The sequence below is a fragment of the Diospyros lotus genome, chromosome 13 (assembly GCF_014633365.1).
Source record: "Diospyros lotus cultivar Yz01 chromosome 13, ASM1463336v1, whole genome shotgun sequence".
NCBI classification, from domain to species: domain Eukaryota; kingdom Viridiplantae; phylum Streptophyta; class Magnoliopsida; order Ericales; family Ebenaceae; genus Diospyros; species Diospyros lotus.
The window spans coordinates 3,028,206-3,048,929 of NC_068350.1; the positions used below are offsets into that span (position 1 = coordinate 3,028,206).

Sequence of the window (20,724 nt, forward strand, 5' to 3'; positions counted from 1 at the left end):
AAATATAAAAATTAAATTGATTTAAAAATTAAATTTAAGAATGTAATTCAAGTAATAAAAAATTTGAATAATTATACAAAAAAATAAGAATATAAAAATAAAAATATAAATTTGGCTCTTGTTTAGAAATAGGGAAACTATATGTACAAAAATGTTATTTTAATATTTATTTGTGATATTTATGTCGTATAAAATATAGTATATTAATAAATAAATTTCAAATAAAAGGGCGTAAATGAGATTTTCGAATTTTATATATAGGTATATAAAGGGGGGGGAGAGAGAGAGAGAGAGCATTAATTAGGGGGTCGTGGATTTCAGCGTTATTTTTCAAACTCGGCCTTCATCCCCGCGCTCAAAAGCAACCCTTTCGTTGAATAATATTATCAATCAGCATCTCTAAAATGCCTTTCACAGAGAAAGAAAAAGAAAGACGCTGAAATTCAATAATCCATTCCAAATCCGAGGAGCCCCAGCGAGCGAGCGAGCGAGCGATCATCATACATCTATTCATCTCTTTCTCTCAATCTCCGCCTCACCGTCGAGCCTCTTCAAATCTCAGATCCACTACGATTTTTCCGATTCTGTATATATATACGCATCCACACGCTCTCAACTGTATCTGTATGTAGGTATGTATAGATGTATACATACGAAGGCGAGTTAAATCTCTTTCTCGAATCTCGAGAACTTTGAGACCTCACTGTTCCAGCAGGATCGTATATAGAGATTGAGCTCGCGTTGCGATTTGCTTTGTGTTCGGTTTTTTTGTTTGAATCCTAATTTGGATTCTCTCTGGATGTGTTGTGTAGTGTAGACCAGAGGCGGAGTGAAAAGTTCGAATCCGAGGCGCTAAAAGAAGCATAGTGTTGGAGATTGCTGCATTCGGCGTTCCGTTTTTGAGTAACAGTGACCGTAAAGACCGAAAAGAGAGGCATCGGACGGGGCTCCTTTTGCCTTGCGTTTTTATATAACACGGCCAAAAGGCTCTCGCTTTAGCATGGTTGTAGAAAGAGCTAAGCAATGCAGAATATGAAGAAGAACTGCGATAATAGTCACGATGAAGTTCCCAAGCAGAAAGAGCGTCGCATCGTTTCGTGGTCTCAAGAGGTCTGGTTCTTCCCCCCCCCCCCCCCCACTCTGTTTTGTGCTTCGGCCCTTTGACGAATACCTGATGTGGATTGTTTCCATTCCAGGAGGATGATATACTCCGCGAGCAAATTCGCATCCATGGAACTGAAAAGTAGTGCCTCTTATCTTGATTGCCGTATCTTAGTTTTGGTTGAGTGAAAATGTAAATTCGTCTTGTTCGACTAATGGAATTGACGGCTTTTATTGCATTTTATGCCTGCAGTTGGTCGATTATTGCGTCGAAATTCAAGGACAAAACAACCCGGCAATGTAGAAGAAGGTTATTTGGAAAATAAATAGTGTTTTGATGATAGCTCTCCTTTGACCTTCCAAGATTATTGTTTATTCTGTTTTTTAGTCTCCCCTGATGAAGTGAAACCATTACGTTGTAGATGGTACACTTACTTGAATTCTGATTTCAAGAAGGGAGGATGGTCTCCAGAGGAAGACATGCTCTTATGTGAGGTAAGCATTCAGGCTTTCCACGTATTCATTGTGAAGGCTAAAGGTGTGAGACCAATCCTTGACAAATTATTTTGCATTTCTAATACTTATTAATGAGATTTATTTTTAAAGTACCTGGTTAGTTAATAAACTCAGCCAGCGTCTGTAAGTTTTTGATCTTGAAGAAGACGTAGTAGGTTTATATTCAGGCCAGACGTAGAGCTGGTTCTTTTACTTGTTGACTCCGAAGGTCCGGGATTTAAATAACCGCATATTTCGAAAACACAAGCATTTCCTTGACATGTATGTGGAAACTGATGCATTAAGTTCAACTGCAGGCTCAAAAAATATTTGGGAACAGGTGGACTGAAATAGCAAAGGTAGTTTCGGGAAGGTATGCAAAGTTTTTGTATGTTTCTTTCTTTAAAGCAGACAACTAGATGGCAATTATAACTTAAGTTGTTGTATCTTTATGCAGAACTGATAATGCTGTGAAGAATCGATTTACCACCCTGTGCAAGAAGAGGGCAAAACATGAAGCCTTGGCAAAAGAGAACAATACTTCATACATTTATCCAAAAAACAAAAGAGTTCTCTTTCGGAATGGGTTCAATGCATCAGGAATATCAGAAAATGCATCACCCATGAAGAAAATGAGGTACAATTAATGGGGCATCCCTCCATTTAGAGGTGAATATAATAAGATTGAAGTGTTTCAGAAATAACTCTCTATTTCCATGATATAGGAGGACCCAAATCTGTGATCTCACAGAAACTTGCAACCGTGGGGAAAGAATACCAAGGGAATCTGGGACAACAAATAAGCAGTTAAGACCTCCATTTGCAGTACTGGTGCAAAACTTCCGCATTGCAGCGGACCTGCCCACTCAGCATTGTGCCACCACCAAGGAGACGTCAAGTGATGGTGAGTTGCCAAACATTTTGGTAGTAAACTAAAATCATCCCTCAGTCATGACCTGGATTGTACATTGTAGAAAATTAAAATTTATGTCAATTCATAACCACTGGCTGGAAAGTGTTTGTTTCTTCATAATACAAGTATTAGTCTTTGGTAACTGCTGCTACTGTGATTAAATTGGTTTGATATAGCCTGGCTTCCTTTGTTTTCGAGGAGCAGCCCATAGTGACAAAACTCAAGGAACATTCCTCAAGAAAGATGATCCAAGGATATTTGCATTGATGCAACAAGCAGAACTGCTCAGCTCCCTTGCAGTCAAAGTTAATACCGAGAATACAGATCAGAGTCTTGAGAATGCATGGAAGGTGAGGAACACTAGGTGTGTCTTGCTTCTGCTATCAATATGTAATTGTGTTTGCCTGAGGATGGCCCATTGCCAGCAAGCCTCCAGGGAGTCACTTAAAAGACACCCATTATCTGTTTAATGCTTACATCTAGCAACCAAAACGATGAATCTATTTCTTGCTATTTATTAACAACAGAAATAATGATCCAACAAGGTTGCATTGACTTTCTTATTGCTACGAACATTTTCTAATACTGTAAATCTCTGTGTATGTCCCAACAGCAGGGATGTGTTCTGTCTACTGCTATAGGATCTTATTTATTATTGCCTATTTAAATTGCAAAAAAAAAGGTAATATACATTTGTTGGCCCCTGGTGTTTGCTTATTGCTTAATATAAACTAAATATGGCATACAGGTTCTCCAAGGTTTTCTCCATCAAACCAAAGGGAGTGATATGCTTAGTACAACAATTTCTGATATGGATTTTCAACTTGAAAATTTTAAAGACTTGGTAGAGGACTTGAGGAGCAGTATTGAGGGAAGTCAACCACCTTGGAGGTAACAAACATAAGCTTACTGGTATTGAAATTTAATCACCTATTGCTTGTAATATAACCTAGTTGCTTTTTCTCCAGGCAACCTGAGCTATATGAGGAGTCCTCTGGCAGTTCTGAGTATAGTACAGGATCAACCATTCTCTCCCAGACAGCAGATAAAACAGGACAAACTCAAGGTGAGCTATGCGCACCACATCAGGACTGTATAGCTGAGTCACAATCAACTCATGTGGGAGACCAAAATGGTTTTGGTGATAGAGAAAATGGAATTATCTCTGGTGCAACTGGAACTCAAGGTGAACTTCAGTTTTATATTTAGCGAACCCTGTCAGATATTTTCATGTCATTCACTTCAAAGAATCCTGAGAAGTATTTTTCTGCTGAAAATTTTTATATTATTGCTGCAGATTTCTTACCATCTTGCAACGATCTGAAAGATCATGATGGGGTGCTTTCTTCCTTCTCAAGTAAAGAGTTCAGTTCTCCTCTTCAAGTAACCCCAATTTTTAGAACCCTAGCTGCAGGGATTCCCAGCCCCAAATTCTCAGAAAGTGTGAGTATGATTTATAACCTGCTGATTATAGCCTTTTGTAGCACAAGCAGTAAGCTTTGCATCACCTAGCCACACCACACACATGCATAGGAAGAAAGAACCACAACCTTGCTCACTAATCACGAGTACACAAACACTGACAATAGTATCAAACAACAGTGCGTGGAGTAGGATTTAATATTTAGATCCAAACACTTCATCAATTCATGAGGTGTGGGTTTTATGGCTAATTGGTGGAAATAGTGTTTCAATCAGAATCATCAAATTAACAGATTCATTACAGCTACATAATAATGGCATCTACAGACTCTATTTTTATGTTAGGTGTTATGTTTGAATTGATTGCTATGTTACATGGACTTTGATACTAATGAATTGATTATCATGCTGTGTGGACTTTCATACTAAGAAACATAGATATTGGTAGAAGACAGAGGAATGACATGATAATAACACTCTAGCATCATAGTTTTTGAAAAGATTATTCTTCACAATCTAAATAGGAACAAGTTAACAACAAAATATTTCACATATTGCTAAAGATGTAACTATTTCTTTGTTAGTTTTTTTTTTTCATAATTACATTTATAATTATCAAAAATAGGAGATTATTCTTCACAATCTGATTGGAAATGTGTGAACAAAATGTCCTCGTACCTATTCTTTAATGGTCTTTCACAATCAAGTTTATAAGAATCCACATACTTTATATTTATAATTGTTTATGATATTGTCTTTTTAAACTTACAATTGGCTAGGTTTTGTTAAGAGATAGATATGCGTTTTCCCATTATAGACAGACTTGTATCTCATGTATTTGAGAAGTGTGATTCTAGACAAATTAGATAATAATAAGACAGTTGGATGAGTGGGTAATGTGAATATAGAAGTGTCCAGATAGTGCCAGTGTTCAACAGGGTGTTGGACCAAACATTACAGTCTTTCTAGAAGTATTCCTGCTTCCTAGCTTGGATATGAGTACGGGATAAAGCTGTACGTCAATATGTTCATCTTCTTTAACTCTTAAGACAACAAAGCACCAACATATGCAAAATATGAGAGTAATTGAGATGAGGATGTTACAAGGGATGTGCAACCATAAACAACAAGACGGTTAAAAATGAGACTATCCATAAGATAGTTGAAATGACTTTTATTAAGGATAATATGTGAGATGTAATTAAGATGATTTTGTTATGTGAGAAGAAGAGAAATAGATGCTCTTGTGAGAACAGTGGAAGGAATATAAGAAAATTTGTAGCAAATGAGGAAGACAGAGACCAAGAAAAACTCGGTCATAAATTCTTAGGTATGACATGGGTAAAAATAAGTTTACGGAATATATGGTCATAGAGATGATTGGCGAGAGTTAAAATCCGTTTAATTGACCCCAACTGGTGTGGTTAAGACTCGGTGTGATGATTTTTAGAAGGAACTGGAAATTAAATGGAATTTTAGAGAAAAATGAGATTTCTATGTCTCATCCTTGCGAGGGTCTCAATAGTTTGTCTAGCCTAAAAAATTGTCTTATTATCAAATATATGCTTCTTTTAATTCAAATATTGTTAAAATTGGAGGATGCAAATACTCTTACCTTTGTCATCATTTGTGACATCGGTGAGTTGAACCAGTGAATCTGCCAGTTCCTGACTGAACTGGGTTGCCAATCTGGCCTAATTCTGATAGCCATGACTTAAAGTTTGTTTCAATATAGTTACAAGACCCTGAATATGATGATAATTTACACTAGTAAGACTTACAGTATCTGTTGATTGCCATGCCATCAACGCTGGCAACTAGAGTAGTAACCGCACCAGTCTCATGCCTTCTTATTTTGATTTATTTATCTTGCTGAAAAAGGATCCATCAACATTAGGAAGATACTAACAGCACTAATTATCACAGTTTATGTCAAATCATTATTATCTTGAGTGTGCCCTAGCTCATGTTAAGTTCAGGGATCAACTACCTCAGCAATCTGTGAGGTTTCAGAAAATGTCTATGTTTAATGTGTTACATGGTCATGGTATAGTCCATATCTTGTTAAAAGTCTATAATGAACTTGCACATTCTACCAGTGGTTAGAGGTGATAGCTGGTAAGTGAAGTGGACTACAAATAAAGCTTTGACCCAAAAAAGGAAAAGGGAGACTCATATCTCAACCATAAATGTCCAATGTAAGGGAACAAACAGGAAAAGAAAACTAGAAGAAATTTTTGACAAGCTTTTCTGGCTGCATCTATACTTTATAGAATATGATCAACTACAGAACACTATCCTGCAATTGAAAATGATATCACATAACTCAGATAAGAAATTCTATAAAAAGTTTGCTATGCAATCTTGCTGCAATTTTACAAATCACATATTCTCCGAAATATAGCAGACAAGTAGCTTTGATAATTTAGCAATTAAACTAGAGTAGGTTCAATTGGATTGATTGAATACTCCAGTTGGCATGTGGAACATAAATTAATAGTCATTGGGCCTTTTAAGATAGCCATTAGAGGAGGAGTCCTTGTGGCTGACACCTAGTGATAGGGAAGAAAATCCTTTGCTGAGCTCTTGATGCAGTACAAAGTTGCTAACTAAATATAATTATTTAGTAAATATATTTTACAATAGAATTAATGTCTATGGTGGATAAGTTCCTCATTCTTAGTTATCTGAATATATATACCGAGACCATTCAGAATTAGAAGTGATACAACTGGATAAACGCAAGAAAAAGTATTAATGATGGAAAAATAAATGGACTTTTGTTATGGCCTAGCCAATAGCTTTCCTCCTATTCAAAATAGAGTCTAGTCAGAGCCTGTGTAATGCAAAACTAAGATCAGTCAAATTTTTAAGTCCACTCTACTTGTAGGGTGATGTTCACCCTCGAGTTAACTTTCCTGCACAAATCATCTGTCCTCAATGGGATTCTTGCTCTCATTTTCCCTTGCATGTGTGCATGTGCACATAAACCCTTTGTTTGACTGCTGATCCTAGTTTTAGTGTCTACACCTTTTCACTTAATGCAATCAGAGCAAAACATAAGTTTGTGTTCAAACAGAGTCTGTTCTAAGAATACTGAAATGTGGATAAGTGTATGGGCATAGAAACACTTTGTTTGACTGCTGATCCTAGTTTTAGTGTCTATGATTTTGATACTAATCAGAGCAAAACATGATTCAAACAGATGGCTGTTCTAACTCTAAGAGTACTGAAATGTGGATAAGTTTCTTCATCTATACTTTTAAGATGCATTATTTTGTTCCCTCCATTGACTTGCTGGACGTATTTTTGGTTCTCCAAGTTCAATATCATTTACATGAATAAATCTATCAAGTAAACATAAAATTACCTTACATAAGTAAAAAATGTAAAAGCATAAATGTTTAATCTCATGAATTTTGTAGTAAATTCTTTCAAGCATAAATGTTTGGTCAAAAAAAGCATACTGTTTGGCACACTTTCCAACTAAACTAATGTTAAATGACGTATTACTTTTTAATTTTGTGCTAGCTGATGAAAAGTTTCTTTAACTTGTGATCTGTGCTGTTTTGTAATTCATGTTTTCATGTTAGTATACCTTCATGCCAGTTTCTGCTGACTGACTCCATTTACTTTGATCCATCGTTCAGGAGAGGCAGTTCCTACTCAAAACACTTGGAATGGAGTCCCCGTCCTGTAATCTAAGCAACAATGCCTCACAACCTCCACCCTGCAAAAGGGCGCTTCTCCATAGCCTATGACCGGCCTTACTGATCCATCTCACATACAGAGTGTGCAGGGGATTTTACAGTCAGTATAACAACTTACCTAAAGTTTTTGGCACATAGAGCTTTTCCTTTCCCAGAGTCCGATTTCCTTTGGATCGCAGTCATCTCGACCCCAAGTTTTTTGTCTGAGGCCTATTAAGATCTGCGTTTCGAGCTAGAATGTTACGGTGCATTCTGGTAGAGCACCCCTCATATTTCATCATTCAATCTCCTCATCAGTTATGAGCCCTAATACTCTCACTAATTTCCAGTTTGCCTTTGAAGTGTGCTTTGTTTATTCTCTTTTATACTTCACATTATGGGATTTGGATATGGGTATTCCTCTTCCCATTCAAGGTTTTGTTCCTGAGTTGTCATTTGTACAGAACCTGCAGTGTCTTCCATTACCTTTTGAGATTGTAATTACACATCGGCATCTCGCCTATACCACCCCTTGATCACGGGGGTCTAGAAGAAGGAAAAAAAAAAAAAAAAAGACAGAGAGAGACAGGAGGATCAAGAAGTTGAATTGAACTCCTATTTGTTGTTTTTTCTTTTTCTTTTTTAGGCTTGCAGAGGAGGGTATAGAATAAGCTAAGTTGTATTCTTTCCTTCAAACATATTTTCTTGTAACATAACTTATATATATTTATTTGGAGTGGAGAATGTGATTGGTTTTTGTGTGCAGAAACTTCACACACTCTCTCTCTTCTGCTTGTCTACTTGCCTGATACTAATCTAACAACAGAGAAGACATAAATGCAACTTCAACTTCAATCCAAGACGAGAGAAGCAAAGAGATGGAACCAACTTACAGAGATGAAAATGGCTTCCATCTGAGCTTCTGGAAGATCTTCCATGGTGTCTGTGGGGAAGGAGGGGTCTGGTCTTCTGTCTGTGTGTATTTAAGGAGGTCAGCCAGCCATGGTGGGTGGTGGAAGACAAAGTATGATATGATTGCATGGCCAAAGCAAAAAGCAGTTGGTAAAAGAGGGAGGGAACCATCTCCAAAATAAAGTGGTCAGTGATCTCAAATTCTCAATGCCCACAGACACATATATCATATCACACATATATGACTCACTGGTTTTGACCTCTTCAATGGGGGTGGACCTAGGGTTAAACTGGTAATCTTGGGGGGGGGGGCTTCATCTTCATGGTCCCAGAGCCCTAAATTAACTTTGATTCCATTCCATCCTGCTGTTAGTCACAAATAAAAGAACATAATCATTAAAGTAGGCATACCATTACTACTCAACCAACTCCATCTTTTCAGAGGCTGAGGGCATATTTTGTTTTTTTTTTCTTTTTTAATTTCTGTGTTCCTTTTCAGTTTAAATTTTTGAACTTTACGTTTTTGCATTGATCATCAAAAGTTTGAAAATAAAAACAAAAAATGTTTTTTTTTTTTTGCAAGTCTATCTGTTATAATTTATTTTGCATTTATATATTTTTTAGTTACTATTTGCAATTATTTGTGAAAATATTTTTATGATGGTAATTACTCTGATTTTTTTAATTATAGAATAATTAATGTCTCTTAATATATTTTTAAATCTCTTAAGCTTACATGGTAAATTTTATTTTTAAAAATTTTTATATTATAATTTTAATTTATATATATTATTTTATAAAAACACATATTGATTTGACTCTGGTTTGATTATTAATTTTTTAATATATTTTTTAGTTACTATTTGCAATTATTTGCGAAAAATATTTTTATGATGGTAATTACTCTAATTTTTTTAATTATAGAATAATTAATGTCTCTTAATACACTTTTAAATCTCTTAAGCTTACATGGTAAATTTTATTTTTAAAAATTTTTATATTATAATTTTAATTAATATATATTTATTTTATTTTATAAAAATACATATTGATTCGACTCTGGTTTGATTATTAATTTTTTTCTTTAATTCTCGATCCAATTTTTAGAATCTTAATTTTTTTAATTTATATTTGATATATTTTAATATTACAATTGGTTGTTTCAATTAATTAATTAATAATTAAAATTACGAGATTGTAAGTTGAAATCTTTCCATACCCTTTAATATAGACATTTCTTGTTATTTTTTATATACAAAAAGAATATACCTTGCACTTTAAAAAAAAAAAAAAAAAAACTATAATAAGGTGTGTAACCCCATTAACTATTACAAAGCAAATAAAGAGCATTTTTGAATTTAATAGACTTAAATGACAAATAACACCAAATAAAAAAATCTTAATTAATAAAATTAAATAAAATATCCTTATACCATAAAATTTTTTTTACCTAGTTCATACTTCTAAAATTCTTAAATAGAGATTATAATTAATGGGTATTTGTCTGAATATACTCAGTAAACTTGTTTTAATAAGGGATGATTAGGGCATCATTTTTTTTTTATGAACTGGGTGTGTTAATAATTAAAACAAGAACTCTTTCTAAATAATTATTTAATCATAAAGAGCTAATTGCTCCCCCTGAAGTTGACCAAAGTTAAAACCTTTTTGGAGCAAGTTATTGTGCATAGTTTATAAGTATTTTAATACATATATTCAAAATGTATTGACTAACAATTATAAATTCTTATATAAAAAGTAGCGCCAGCAGTGATATCATTAACCAAATGGAGTTAGGTCAAAAGATAATATTTATATATGAGGATGAGAATTTTGACAATTGTCCATTGAAGCAATTGCGTATGACTTGGGACAAGTCTTCTTTATTTTATGGGTCAAAGCAAACATCAATAAGCAAGACAGCAGGTGCGGGGTCGGTAAGAACAAATAACAAATAATTGTTATATGAATGCACGCACTAGATCTTTCTTCCTAAGAGTTGAGAGATAGTTCCTTTTATATAGAAATCTTATCTGGAATATGAAATTATGAAAATAAAAATAAATCTTTATAAGTGTTTAGACCTTTATATAGGCAAGGTTTTTGTTTCTCAAAATAAATTTTTATGATTAAATTAGTACTTGGTCAATATTGGTATAAGAAGTGCAAGTATGATAATTCAGTTTAATAATGTATTTATGTGTATTTTTTAAAGACAACACCGCATGTACAGTATAACTATTTGACGAACAAATGAGATCTCAAAAATATAGCGAGAATATCTTTCATGAATCTTGAAAAAGATGTTTAGCGATAATTAGTTCGAAATTATTGGATTAAGTAAGGGATTTAATAGAGTGCGAGCAACTTTTTCTAATAAAAAAAAAATAAAAGAGAAACGTGATATGTTATCTCTTGATATAATATATATAACATCAAATTTAAGTCACTTAAGTTAACCTTGATTAATAGTTGTTGGCTCTCTCTCGGTAACTTATAACCAAAAGCAATCTAACTTAGCTAAATAAAAATCAAATTTCTGACAATTTCAACCCAAAATGCAGTAACTTTCAAGTTTAATTTTAAGATAAAATAAGTTAGTCTTGAATTTAAAAATAAACGAAAATGAGAATTGGAAAGGTAACAAGTGGGGCTTGATTGAGCAGTTTTGACTACGGCGAACATATTAATTAGGTAACATGAAATTGCGTAGCATTTCTTCTTCTTCTTCTTGTTCTTGTTGTGTTATTTACATATATTGGACGCACGTGGGAGATCTATCGAAAGAAAGAGGAAGGCGAAATCAAAGACCAACCCTTTGTTGTTAGTCAGTCAAAGCAGCAGCAGAGGCAGCAGAGGCTGCCACCTCTTCTTCGTTGGTGTGGCTGCTGTTGCTTGCGGCCGAATCCATTCCACCATTCCTTCTTTTCTTCTCTTATCAGTGTCATCTCTCTCTCTCCTTGACTGTCTCCGCAGATGCCACCCGACCCGGTCCCAGTGGGTCCTGCCGGAAGCCCATGACCCACGAGAGTCAACGGCCCAATGGCTTGGAAGCTAGGAGAAGCAATAGACTGACTGGCGCCCTTCGCTGCCTTGCTGGTTGTTGACATTTATTTCTCCGTTGCTGATGACGATGGTGACGCAAGCGTCGATCGTCCTCCTTTCCCATTCACTTTCCCTTTCCTCTGAATTGTCCAAATTGCCCCCCGACACCGCCTTCCTCTGTTTCTCATTTGAGTTAAAAATGTAGTCTTTTTACAAAAAAAAAAAATTGTAAGAGAAATATTATTATTATTATTATTATATATATATATAAGTAGGATTAATAACATTATTATATAAATTTGATGACAGTAATTAATCATATCTTGCCGGCCGTTTAAGAATACAATATCTCATCAACCGGATGCTACAAATGAAAGCCCTCTAAATGGTGGATGGATCATTCAATGAAAAGGTCAATAAATTGAGCAACCACATCAAGACATGTGATTATGAAACGAAGAAAGAAACCCAACATTCATTCGGACGCTTTAAAAGCTTTGACCTCGTGAAAGGGTGTTTCAGTAATTCCACATTTTGCTGTAGTGACGAACACGTTAAGGGGCTTAGTCCCCACACTGGTTTGTCATTAACCAGCCGTTGATTAGGGGAAACAAAAAGGAGAAGAAGAGGAAGGGGAAGAAGAAGAAGGTGGTGGAGGACAGCTGCTAGTTTCTTCTTTCAGTTCTCTCGTCTTCCTCGAATTTCCCAGCGTTTTCTTCCTTTCTCGTATGTGTAAAAGCTGCTTTGTTCTTTCTGTCCCCTTATTTCCCTTTTTTATGTTATCTTCTGCCATGAACTATCAAACCTGAAACAGTCCCGAGAGGAAGGAAGAGAGCTACAAGAAGACAAAGAGAAAACCATTTACAGTCTATATTTATTGGGTTTTGATTTCAGCTCTTGGAAATCGGAATTGTTTTGGGTTTCTGCTTAAGTTGATTATTCTTTGTTTTTTTTCTTTTCTTCTGTTGTTGGTTAAAGATTGGAGCAGGAGATGGGCAACTGCTTAGATTCTTCTGCGAGAGTTGATGCTGCTAATAGCCCCAATACAAATAATGGTAATACTTCCATCTGTTGCTTGCTCTGTTTTCTATTTGGAGGTTATTATCAGTAGAGCAGAAAGAAAAACAAAAGAGAAAGGAAAACTTTCTTTTGGAGTTAAATACTTCTTTGTCCACATATATCTAGATCATGGTTTTCTTGTTTTAGCACTGAAACCTGATAGTAAATTCAGGGATTTCCTCTTCTTTTTTTTTCCCCTTAAATTTGTCTTAAGGGATTTTGGGTATGAACCCTAATTGGCATGGGTTTATTTGAGAGACAGTTCTGCTGGATGTTCCCTCAAAACATATTTTGGTTTCTTTAATTGTTTTTCCTTTTTTTAGGGTTTTCATCACTTGTAAGGCCTCAGGCTTTAGCAATCTGTACACCTCTGCTCTTCGGCAAGGTTTTGTGGCTGGTCTCAGATGTTTTATTGTTGATACCTGTTGTGGATTTTAATGGCTTGTTTTCATTTAATTAAGTCAAGGTCTGACTCTTTTATGAAATTAGCTATAAAATCCACTTAAGGATTCACTTTTATTCTTTGGCAAGATGTTCACATTTAGCTAAAACATGTATTGAAGTGTCCGATTTTGGGTTTTACTATTGATGTTTCTTTTCTTTTCCTTTCCGAGTACTTTTCTGGACACTTTAAATAGTCATGGAAGCTGCTAGTTTTAGTTTGAGGCTCGAAATAAGATGCACATCTTTGAATAATGTCAAAAATTTGGAAAGCCAGTGCTTTTTGTGTCTTATAACTTATCAGGCACTCTTTCTGCATTTGGGTGCACTATTTTTAACAATATGCTGTCATCTTTACTTTTAAAAAAAAGTACGGATATGATCTTTAGATGAAATAAGGCAGGTGGTAGTGTAAATGGGAACTATGTCCAAAAAAAGGAGGGTCAATTATACCTTGTGAACTTACGAACCCTCTTAACCTAGGTTGAACAGTTTAATACTATGTTAGGGACATCCTTCTCCATTTAATTGATCTATAGATGGCTCACCCAAAAATATATCCAATCATATTGGAGTATTAAGATGTTATAACATCGAAAGTATCAGAGCACCCTGCTATAGAAAAACAGCTCTGAATTCACATAAAGGGATCTGCCCGGTCATGATACCAATCCTTCATTAGTTTAGAGTTTTTTTCTTTTCCAAATTCTCCTCAAGTATTTCTAGTGGAAACTAGTAAAATAGTATAGTTTCAGATATAATCTCAACTTTCCAGGATGGGTATTTAGATGTATGCGTATAGCTATTTATTTCAGGTAGGAGCAAAGGGGGAGCAATGCATGTGTTGCAGTCCGAGCAAGCTATTATTAGCAACAAAAGAGTTCTGATGGACTTTATCTCTGTTCTCCCTTTTTCTGGGCTACATCCTTGTTTCATAACTTCAGTTTTGAGTCTCAAATACTACAAACCAATTTTATTGAATTTATTTATGGTTTGGTCAGAGGTGTGGAAGAGATTCTTTCTGTCACATAAAGCATAATCTGCCACTACTGCCCCAGACTCCACTTGCTAGAAAGGCTTCAATCCTTGATTAATTTTCTAGCGGAAGGAGAAAGTGCTTTTTTAGCTTTGTAGCATCAAGGGCTTTTCCCCAGTGTCTTCGTGACTGCTGGTTTTCCATATCCTAAATTATTGTGGTTGTCCAGCATCAGGCTTCGTGTCATTGAAAGGTTATAGATGTCTTCACGATAATTCCTTCAATAGTAACCCTCTGACATTACAACTTCCCCTACTTTGATATTTCAAAATGGACTGGCATATTACAGCTGGAGGGAGGGTCAATTCCACTGGCAGGTAGGGCCATAGGTTGTACTAATTTTAACTAGGTGGTTCAAGGTTCTAGGAGAATAAATTGACTTAATAAAAGGAAGAAAGATTCAGATTCTGGGAGAAGTGGGTGCTTGAAGGTTCTAGGAGAATAAATTCACTTATCAAAAGAAGAGTGAAAAGGTTCTAGGAGAATTAGTGCACTAGGATTAACCCTTGGAGTCTAACATAGAATTCGTCTATAGATGAGAACAAGCTCACGGGCCATATCTAAGAATGTGTCTTGTCCTATTAGTCCTGAGTCTCAAATTGTTCGATTTTCTCCTATGGTTGTAGCGAATATGTCACAAGGACAACACCTGCGACCAGCAATCCCCTTATTTTTTCCATGAAAGGCCCAAGGAGCTGTACAAATCCTATGTGTTAACGGAGTAGCTTTGACCTCCTACCTAGCTGCTGGGCCAACGCAGCTAGTTATCCCTTCATCACTACTTTTACTCATCATCCACCATCACTCCAATGATGCTCATGGTCTGCTCCCAAGGCAAGTATAGGCGTCAAAATGACCTGAGACCGTAGCCATCGATACAGAGCAGATTTTATATTTTAGATGAATTCATACAGAGTTTGCATGACGTTATTTAGCTCTTCATACTAACAAGAGGGATTCACCTAAGGAAATCCTTCTCCGGTCCTTTTAGCAATGAAAAGTAAGAATTGGAAAATTGATGAAATGGGAGTGGAAACGAAAAGGATAAAGGATGTATTGCTCTTATCTTGATGTAAACCCACCCCCCCCCCCCCCCAAAAAAAAAAAAAAAAAAACAAAATGTGGAGACCGAAATGTTCTAGGAGATTCCCACTCTGAATACTGAAACCAAACCCGCAACAACAACCAGGAGGTCAGCTACACTACACTGAACCAAACATGCATGAAAAGAAGTGTTTTGACATACTGTGATGCATAAGTTTTTCATGTGAACCAACAAGTTGGTACTGAAGGAGAATGAAGATTCAGAACTTGGAATTTGAACCCTGCTGCTGTACTTGTGATACTGTCAACTTGAATTCGAGCTTGTCAATCGGGTATATGTATTTTTGGTGTTCTAAATTATCATAAGTTTGTAATGGAACTGCATTGTTTGAGACGCCCATGGATGGGGTGTCTATTTGAGCAGAGACTAGTTTTCAGTTCTGTCTTAATTCCCTGCCATTATTGTTCTGCAAAACTCACTACATTTGTTTTTAACTAATATTAGGTTTTTCTTTACTGATCTATCTCAGGGATCTCAAAAACTACTAGCAAAACTGGCACTTATTCAGCTCGTTCCAGCCTTACATTAATATCTTACAGTGAAAAGAGTGCTGAAACTCTTCCTACTCCCCGATCTGAAGGGGAAATATTGTCTTCTTCTAATGCGAAACCCTTCTCCTTTAATGAGTTAAGGAATGCCACCAGAAACTTCCGTCCCGACAGTCTTCTTGGTGAAGGAGGCTTTGGATATGTTTTCAAAGGATGGATCGATGAACACACTACTGCCGCTGCTAAACCTGGATCTGGTATTGTCGTTGCAGTAAAGAAGCTTAAACCTGAGGGTTTTCAGGGCCATAAGGAGTGGCTGGTATGTTTTTCTCCATTACTAGCTAAATATACTCCCGCTTTTTGGGTTGGTTTATTTAGTAGTACAAACCATTTTGCAGACAGAAGTTAACTATCTTGGCCAACTTCATCACCCAAATCTGGTTAAACTTATTGGCTACTGCTCAGAGGGTGACAACCGGCTATTGGTTTATGAGTTTATGCCAAAAGGGAGCTTGGAAAATCATCTGTTTCGAAGTAAGTAGCACATTTTTAACGAAATTTGGAGGAAACTCCATTAGTTTCATTTTAGCTTTATAATTATTTTAGTATGTGTTTGCTTCCACCACCATAATGTTTCTTCTGTTTTTCCACTTTCCTTCTTGAAGTGTTAAGTCACAAGGCTGGTAACTGTTAAGTCATATCCTTTTACCCAGATGCTACTATGGAGTATAAGTTCTGGCACATTTAGTTTGAAGTGGCTTTGACATGATCCCAGGTCCTATCACCTGTTACATATTTTGAGCAGTAGTAACCTTTGAGAGAAACAGAAGCTGAAAGGAAGCTGTCACGCCTTCTCTTCTGTTAAGTATGACCGACCAACCATAAACCCCAGGCCGAAACTTAAGGAACATGAAGCCTAAGATCCATTCAGCACCACAATCCAACTGACGGGTGCCTCAAGTAATGTCCCTCGGGTTGCCTCGTTTAGGATTTTGGGTGTTTCAAAAGCTATCTGCTCCATTTTTGTGCATCCTCGGAGAACGGGGCAGTGTTGGAGTGCAGCTTTTTTTTCATTCATCTTTCTTTTTTCATATTCATATTTGCTATTGGAATGACTTGCATCCTTGAGGGTATTTTAGATCTGACTCTTGGCTGTCGTTCTAGCTAGCAATAAAATCGAACTAATGAGGATCTATGGAGCCTTTTGATGCTACTTTAATTGTAGTTCACTTACATTACAGGTAATGACTTACGCCTTGCGTGGGTTTTGCAGGAGGACCTCAGCCACTTCCCTGGGCAACAAGGATGAAAGTGGCAATAGGTGCAGCTAAAGGCCTCTGCTTTCTGCATGATGCCGAAGAGCAAGTCATTTATCGTGATTTTAAGGCTTCGAACATCCTTCTAGATGCGGTATGCTAAATAAAAGAAAGATATTTGTGAATTTCTTTGGCATTTACTTGAGGAAAACTATGCTGATATCGCTAGCTCGTCTAGAAATCCGATCTTATTATATCGATCATGCTGCTCTGCTTCGATTCAGGACTTCAACGCGAAACTGTCCGACTTTGGCTTGGCTAAGGCTGGACCAACCGGTGATAGGACACACGTTTCGACTCAAGTAATGGGCACTCATGGCTATGCCGCACCCGAGTATGTTGCTACAGGTACATGTACATCATCAATTTTCCATTCCTGCACTTATTTATTGAGGCAACGGCTAGTATGTGCTAAATCTCGTGAGGATGAACAGGTCGGCTGACGGCAAAGAGCGACGTATACAGCTTCGGGGTTGTGTTGCTGGAACTACTGTCCGGGCGCCGGGCTGTTGACAAATCAAAATCCGGTGTGGAACAGAATCTAGTGGGATGGGCAAAGCCATACTTGGACGATAAACGAAAACTGTTCAGGATCATGGACACAAAGTTGGGGGGTCAGTACCCCCAAAAAGGGGCTCATGGCGCGGCCACCCTTGCCTTGCAGTGCCTGTGCACCGAGGCCAAACTCCGGCCACGTATGTCAGAGGTATTGGCAAGACTAGAACAGCTCCAGGCGCCCAAAAATGCAGGCAAGTACGAGCAGCCGGCTCTTTCTCATCCCATCCCTAGATCAGCCATGAGACGCCCCCGTTCGCCGATGAATCTGACGCCGTCCGCCTCCCCGTTGCGGTTGTCCCACCGGCAGTCGCCCCGCGTAAGATGAACCCAGCCGCCCGGTGGCCAGCATTCCGGTGTGTAAATTTTTTCTTCCATGTATTGGTATTGGGAATGAATTTTGCTATCAGTGTATCATTCTTCTAGAGACTTGGCATTGGCAATGGCAATGGCAATGGCAATGGCGGTATTGAGACTCATAATTACAAAAGTATTGCTGTCACCTCATGCCACGTCAGTAATGTTAATGTTGGTGACATATTTGTTCCCACTATAATTGTTTAGTGAAATACATATTTTAATTTTTATATTTGTATGTTTTTTTTATTTAAATATTTAATTTTTTTATTATTTTAAAGACATTTCTGAATTATATAATTTTGAGTTAGTTATATTTTTAATTTTTTTGTTATTTTAATTATATTTATAAATTCATTGTTATTAATTAATTTATCAAAGTGTTTTAGAGTGTAATTAAAATAATAAAAAAAATTAAGAATATAATTGACTCAAATTTATAAGTTTAGGTATTTTTAAAGTAATAAAAAAATATATAACTACAAGAATTAAAATATATATTTTGTCATAATTATTTATGTAATAATAGATTAAGTCATTGATATTGGTTATGATGCTAGCTTACAAATTTGTATTATAGGATAATAAATTAATAATTCATTACTGTTTAAATTATATGGATACTAAATTTCTAATTAAGATGATTTTAAAATAATTAAAAAGCATGAATCACTAATTAAATGCTCAAGTTTTGTTAAAAATAAAAAAACCCTAAAATGTTCAAATGCAATAGATCCAAATGATTTGATATAAAATCTTTAATATAATAATTTACCCAACTTAGGCTTTAGAAAACAAAATAAGAAGTGCTGTCCCATGTGCTCATCCCTAAACCCTATTTCAAAGTTATTGAAAATGGGCTGAGTAAAGGGGAAATTCCTTGCCCACAAATAGTTTTTATAAATTGAGGTGATATATATATATATATATATTATTAATTTTAAATAAAATTATTACAAATTTTGCGTGTTAAATCATTTTTTAAAAATTATTTATGGAAGTTAATGGTGGATGCAACCAACACATGGCCTTGAAAAAAGGTTAAAAAGTATATTTATGTTTTTAAATTTTTCTCTTTTTTTTTGTGAAATTTTATTTTTTTTGTAATTTCAAATGTGCTCTTGAATTTTTTGTGGTTCTAAATATATTTTTGAACTATACAAAATCACTTAGTTAAATATCTTATCAAAAAGTAATATGCATGCACATTAACGAGACAGTTTTTCAATATCTCCTCAATTCCTACTCTCTCTCCAATTACGTCTTTTTTATTGTACCTCCTCTATTTTTAGCATCTTTTACATCTCCTCTAATTGGGTTATGTAGACTAATTGGGTTGAACCAATCATTAATGTGCTTGAGTTAATGATCATCCCACCATTTGAGAAGGATCGAAGATAGAGATAGTTTGGGAATAACATTTCTTACAAAAAAAACGTAGTCAAAAGAGATGCAGGAGACACCATAGAAAAATGAGACATAGCTAGAGAGAGAGGGGGAGATGTTGGAAAGAGAAAAAGAGTCGAGAAAATGTCGAAGAAAGAGAGAGAAAGGGGGGGAATTGAGGAGATGTCGAAGAAAGAGAGAAGAGGAAGTTGAAAAGACACCAAAAAATTGTCACATCAACGCTTATGCGAATCACTTGTTAATTTGATATTTAAATGAGTGATTTTATGTCGCTCAAAAACATATTTAAAACCACGGAAAAAATTAGAATTTCATAAAAAAAAATACAAAAATTCAAGAGCATAGATATGCTTTTAGTTTAAGTTTAGAATCACAAAAAATTTAAAGTTTCACAAAAAAAAAAAGAATATAAAAATGTAAAGACATAAATATATTTTTGACTATTAAAAAAAAAAAAAAAGGGACTAAAAGATAAAGGTTCTTAGTGCCAAAGTAGTTAAAAGCCTCGTGATCCAAAAGGCGCACACACAAAGGAATCGAAGCCCACTCCCCCACTATTGGATATGGGCCTTCTCCCAATTTCCCATCTTCCATGATTTTGGTCATCTTCCTATATTTAGACTGATTAAAACGTAACACTTAAATTGTCACATAAATAAGTTTAAAAGTTTACTTTATTTCTCAATCATTATCCTTTTTGTCTACCTTTGCTTGCTTGCTTGCTGCATTCTTTTCTCAGTCTTTGGTCACTTTAGTTTTGATTTAAACATCAAAAAGCCCTTTTGAGCTTAGCCCTACACAGTTCTCACTATATATTCATCAAAGATCATTAGAAAAAACGTTCATTTTAAACACTATCCTGTTCCTGGTGACTCTGACAATCTGAACAAGTGGCGATCCATCAGACCCAATTTGGGGTGGATGTGGGTCTTTGCACCATCACCTTATTAAAGAAAATATATTTTAAAATTGCAAGTTCTTTATTTATTTATTTTTTGGTATAAAAATCAAAATTGGTTCTTTTTATTTTTTATTTTATCAGCTTGACCAATTTAAAAATATATATAATTTTCACCAAATTTGACTAATTTATACCCATCGCCAATCTTTTTTCTTAAATCGAATTAGTATATAATTAATTTAATGAATCCAATTAATATTATAATCGAATCGATCTAAGTTGAATTTTGCTAAGCTCAAACTCGACTCGACAAACCAATTTTAAGACTTAGCTCAAGATCAATACGAACTCTAATGCCTCTTAGCAAAGATAGCACATAACAAGCGATAATAAAGTAGAGAAAAATGATTTACGATGGCGACGAAGGACAACAACTAGCTGTGGTTCAACCTCTTATTGAGGTTTGTAGTGACGAGGACAAC

The 20,724-nt window shown here is 35.6% G+C and overlaps 2 protein-coding genes and 1 long non-coding RNA gene across 5 annotated transcripts; 2 read left to right on the forward strand and 1 right to left on the reverse strand.

Annotated features, from left to right (window-relative positions):
* The first annotated feature begins 315 nt into the window (after nt 1-315).
* On the forward strand, nt 316-8,389 carry LOC127789235 (transcription factor MYB124). 2 transcript variants are annotated; one of them, XM_052318065.1, is made up of 13 exons: nt 316-632; nt 813-1,110; nt 1,197-1,243; nt 1,355-1,411; nt 1,524-1,596; nt 1,914-1,969; nt 2,054-2,233; nt 2,322-2,500; nt 2,714-2,859; nt 3,258-3,400; nt 3,478-3,695; nt 3,807-3,952; nt 7,582-8,389. In XM_052318065.1, exons 2-13 carry the CDS (start codon nt 1,024-1,026, stop codon nt 7,690-7,692), a joined length of 1,443 nt encoding a protein of 480 aa, XP_052174025.1. In that variant the 5' UTR covers nt 316-632; nt 813-1,023; the 3' UTR covers nt 7,693-8,389. The 2 variants fall into 2 exon arrangements, with proteins under 2 accessions (XP_052174025.1, XP_052174026.1); XM_052318066.1 differs by having other exon boundaries at nt 818-1,110.
* On the reverse strand, nt 2,118-8,730 carry LOC127789236 (uncharacterized). The gene is made up of 2 exons (XR_008020516.1): nt 8,514-8,730; nt 2,118-2,552 (listed from the first exon to the last, which is right to left on the reverse strand). It is a non-coding gene; the product is annotated as an uncharacterized LOC127789236 (long non-coding RNA).
* A 3,406-nt stretch (nt 8,731-12,136) lies between these two features.
* Nucleotides 12,137-18,166, forward strand: LOC127788499 (probable serine/threonine-protein kinase PBL3). Of its 2 annotated transcripts, XM_052316845.1 has the most exons (7): nt 12,137-12,303; nt 12,556-12,632; nt 15,688-16,025; nt 16,105-16,240; nt 16,980-17,116; nt 17,247-17,370; nt 17,457-18,166. In XM_052316845.1, exons 2-7 carry the CDS (start codon nt 12,569-12,571, stop codon nt 17,903-17,905), a joined length of 1,248 nt encoding a protein of 415 aa, XP_052172805.1. In that variant the 5' UTR covers nt 12,137-12,303; nt 12,556-12,568; the 3' UTR covers nt 17,906-18,166. The 2 variants fall into 2 exon arrangements, with proteins under 2 accessions (XP_052172805.1, XP_052172806.1); XM_052316846.1 differs by lacking the exon at nt 12,137-12,303 and having other exon boundaries at nt 12,321-12,632.
* The last annotated feature ends 2,558 nt before the right edge of the window (nt 18,167-20,724 follow it).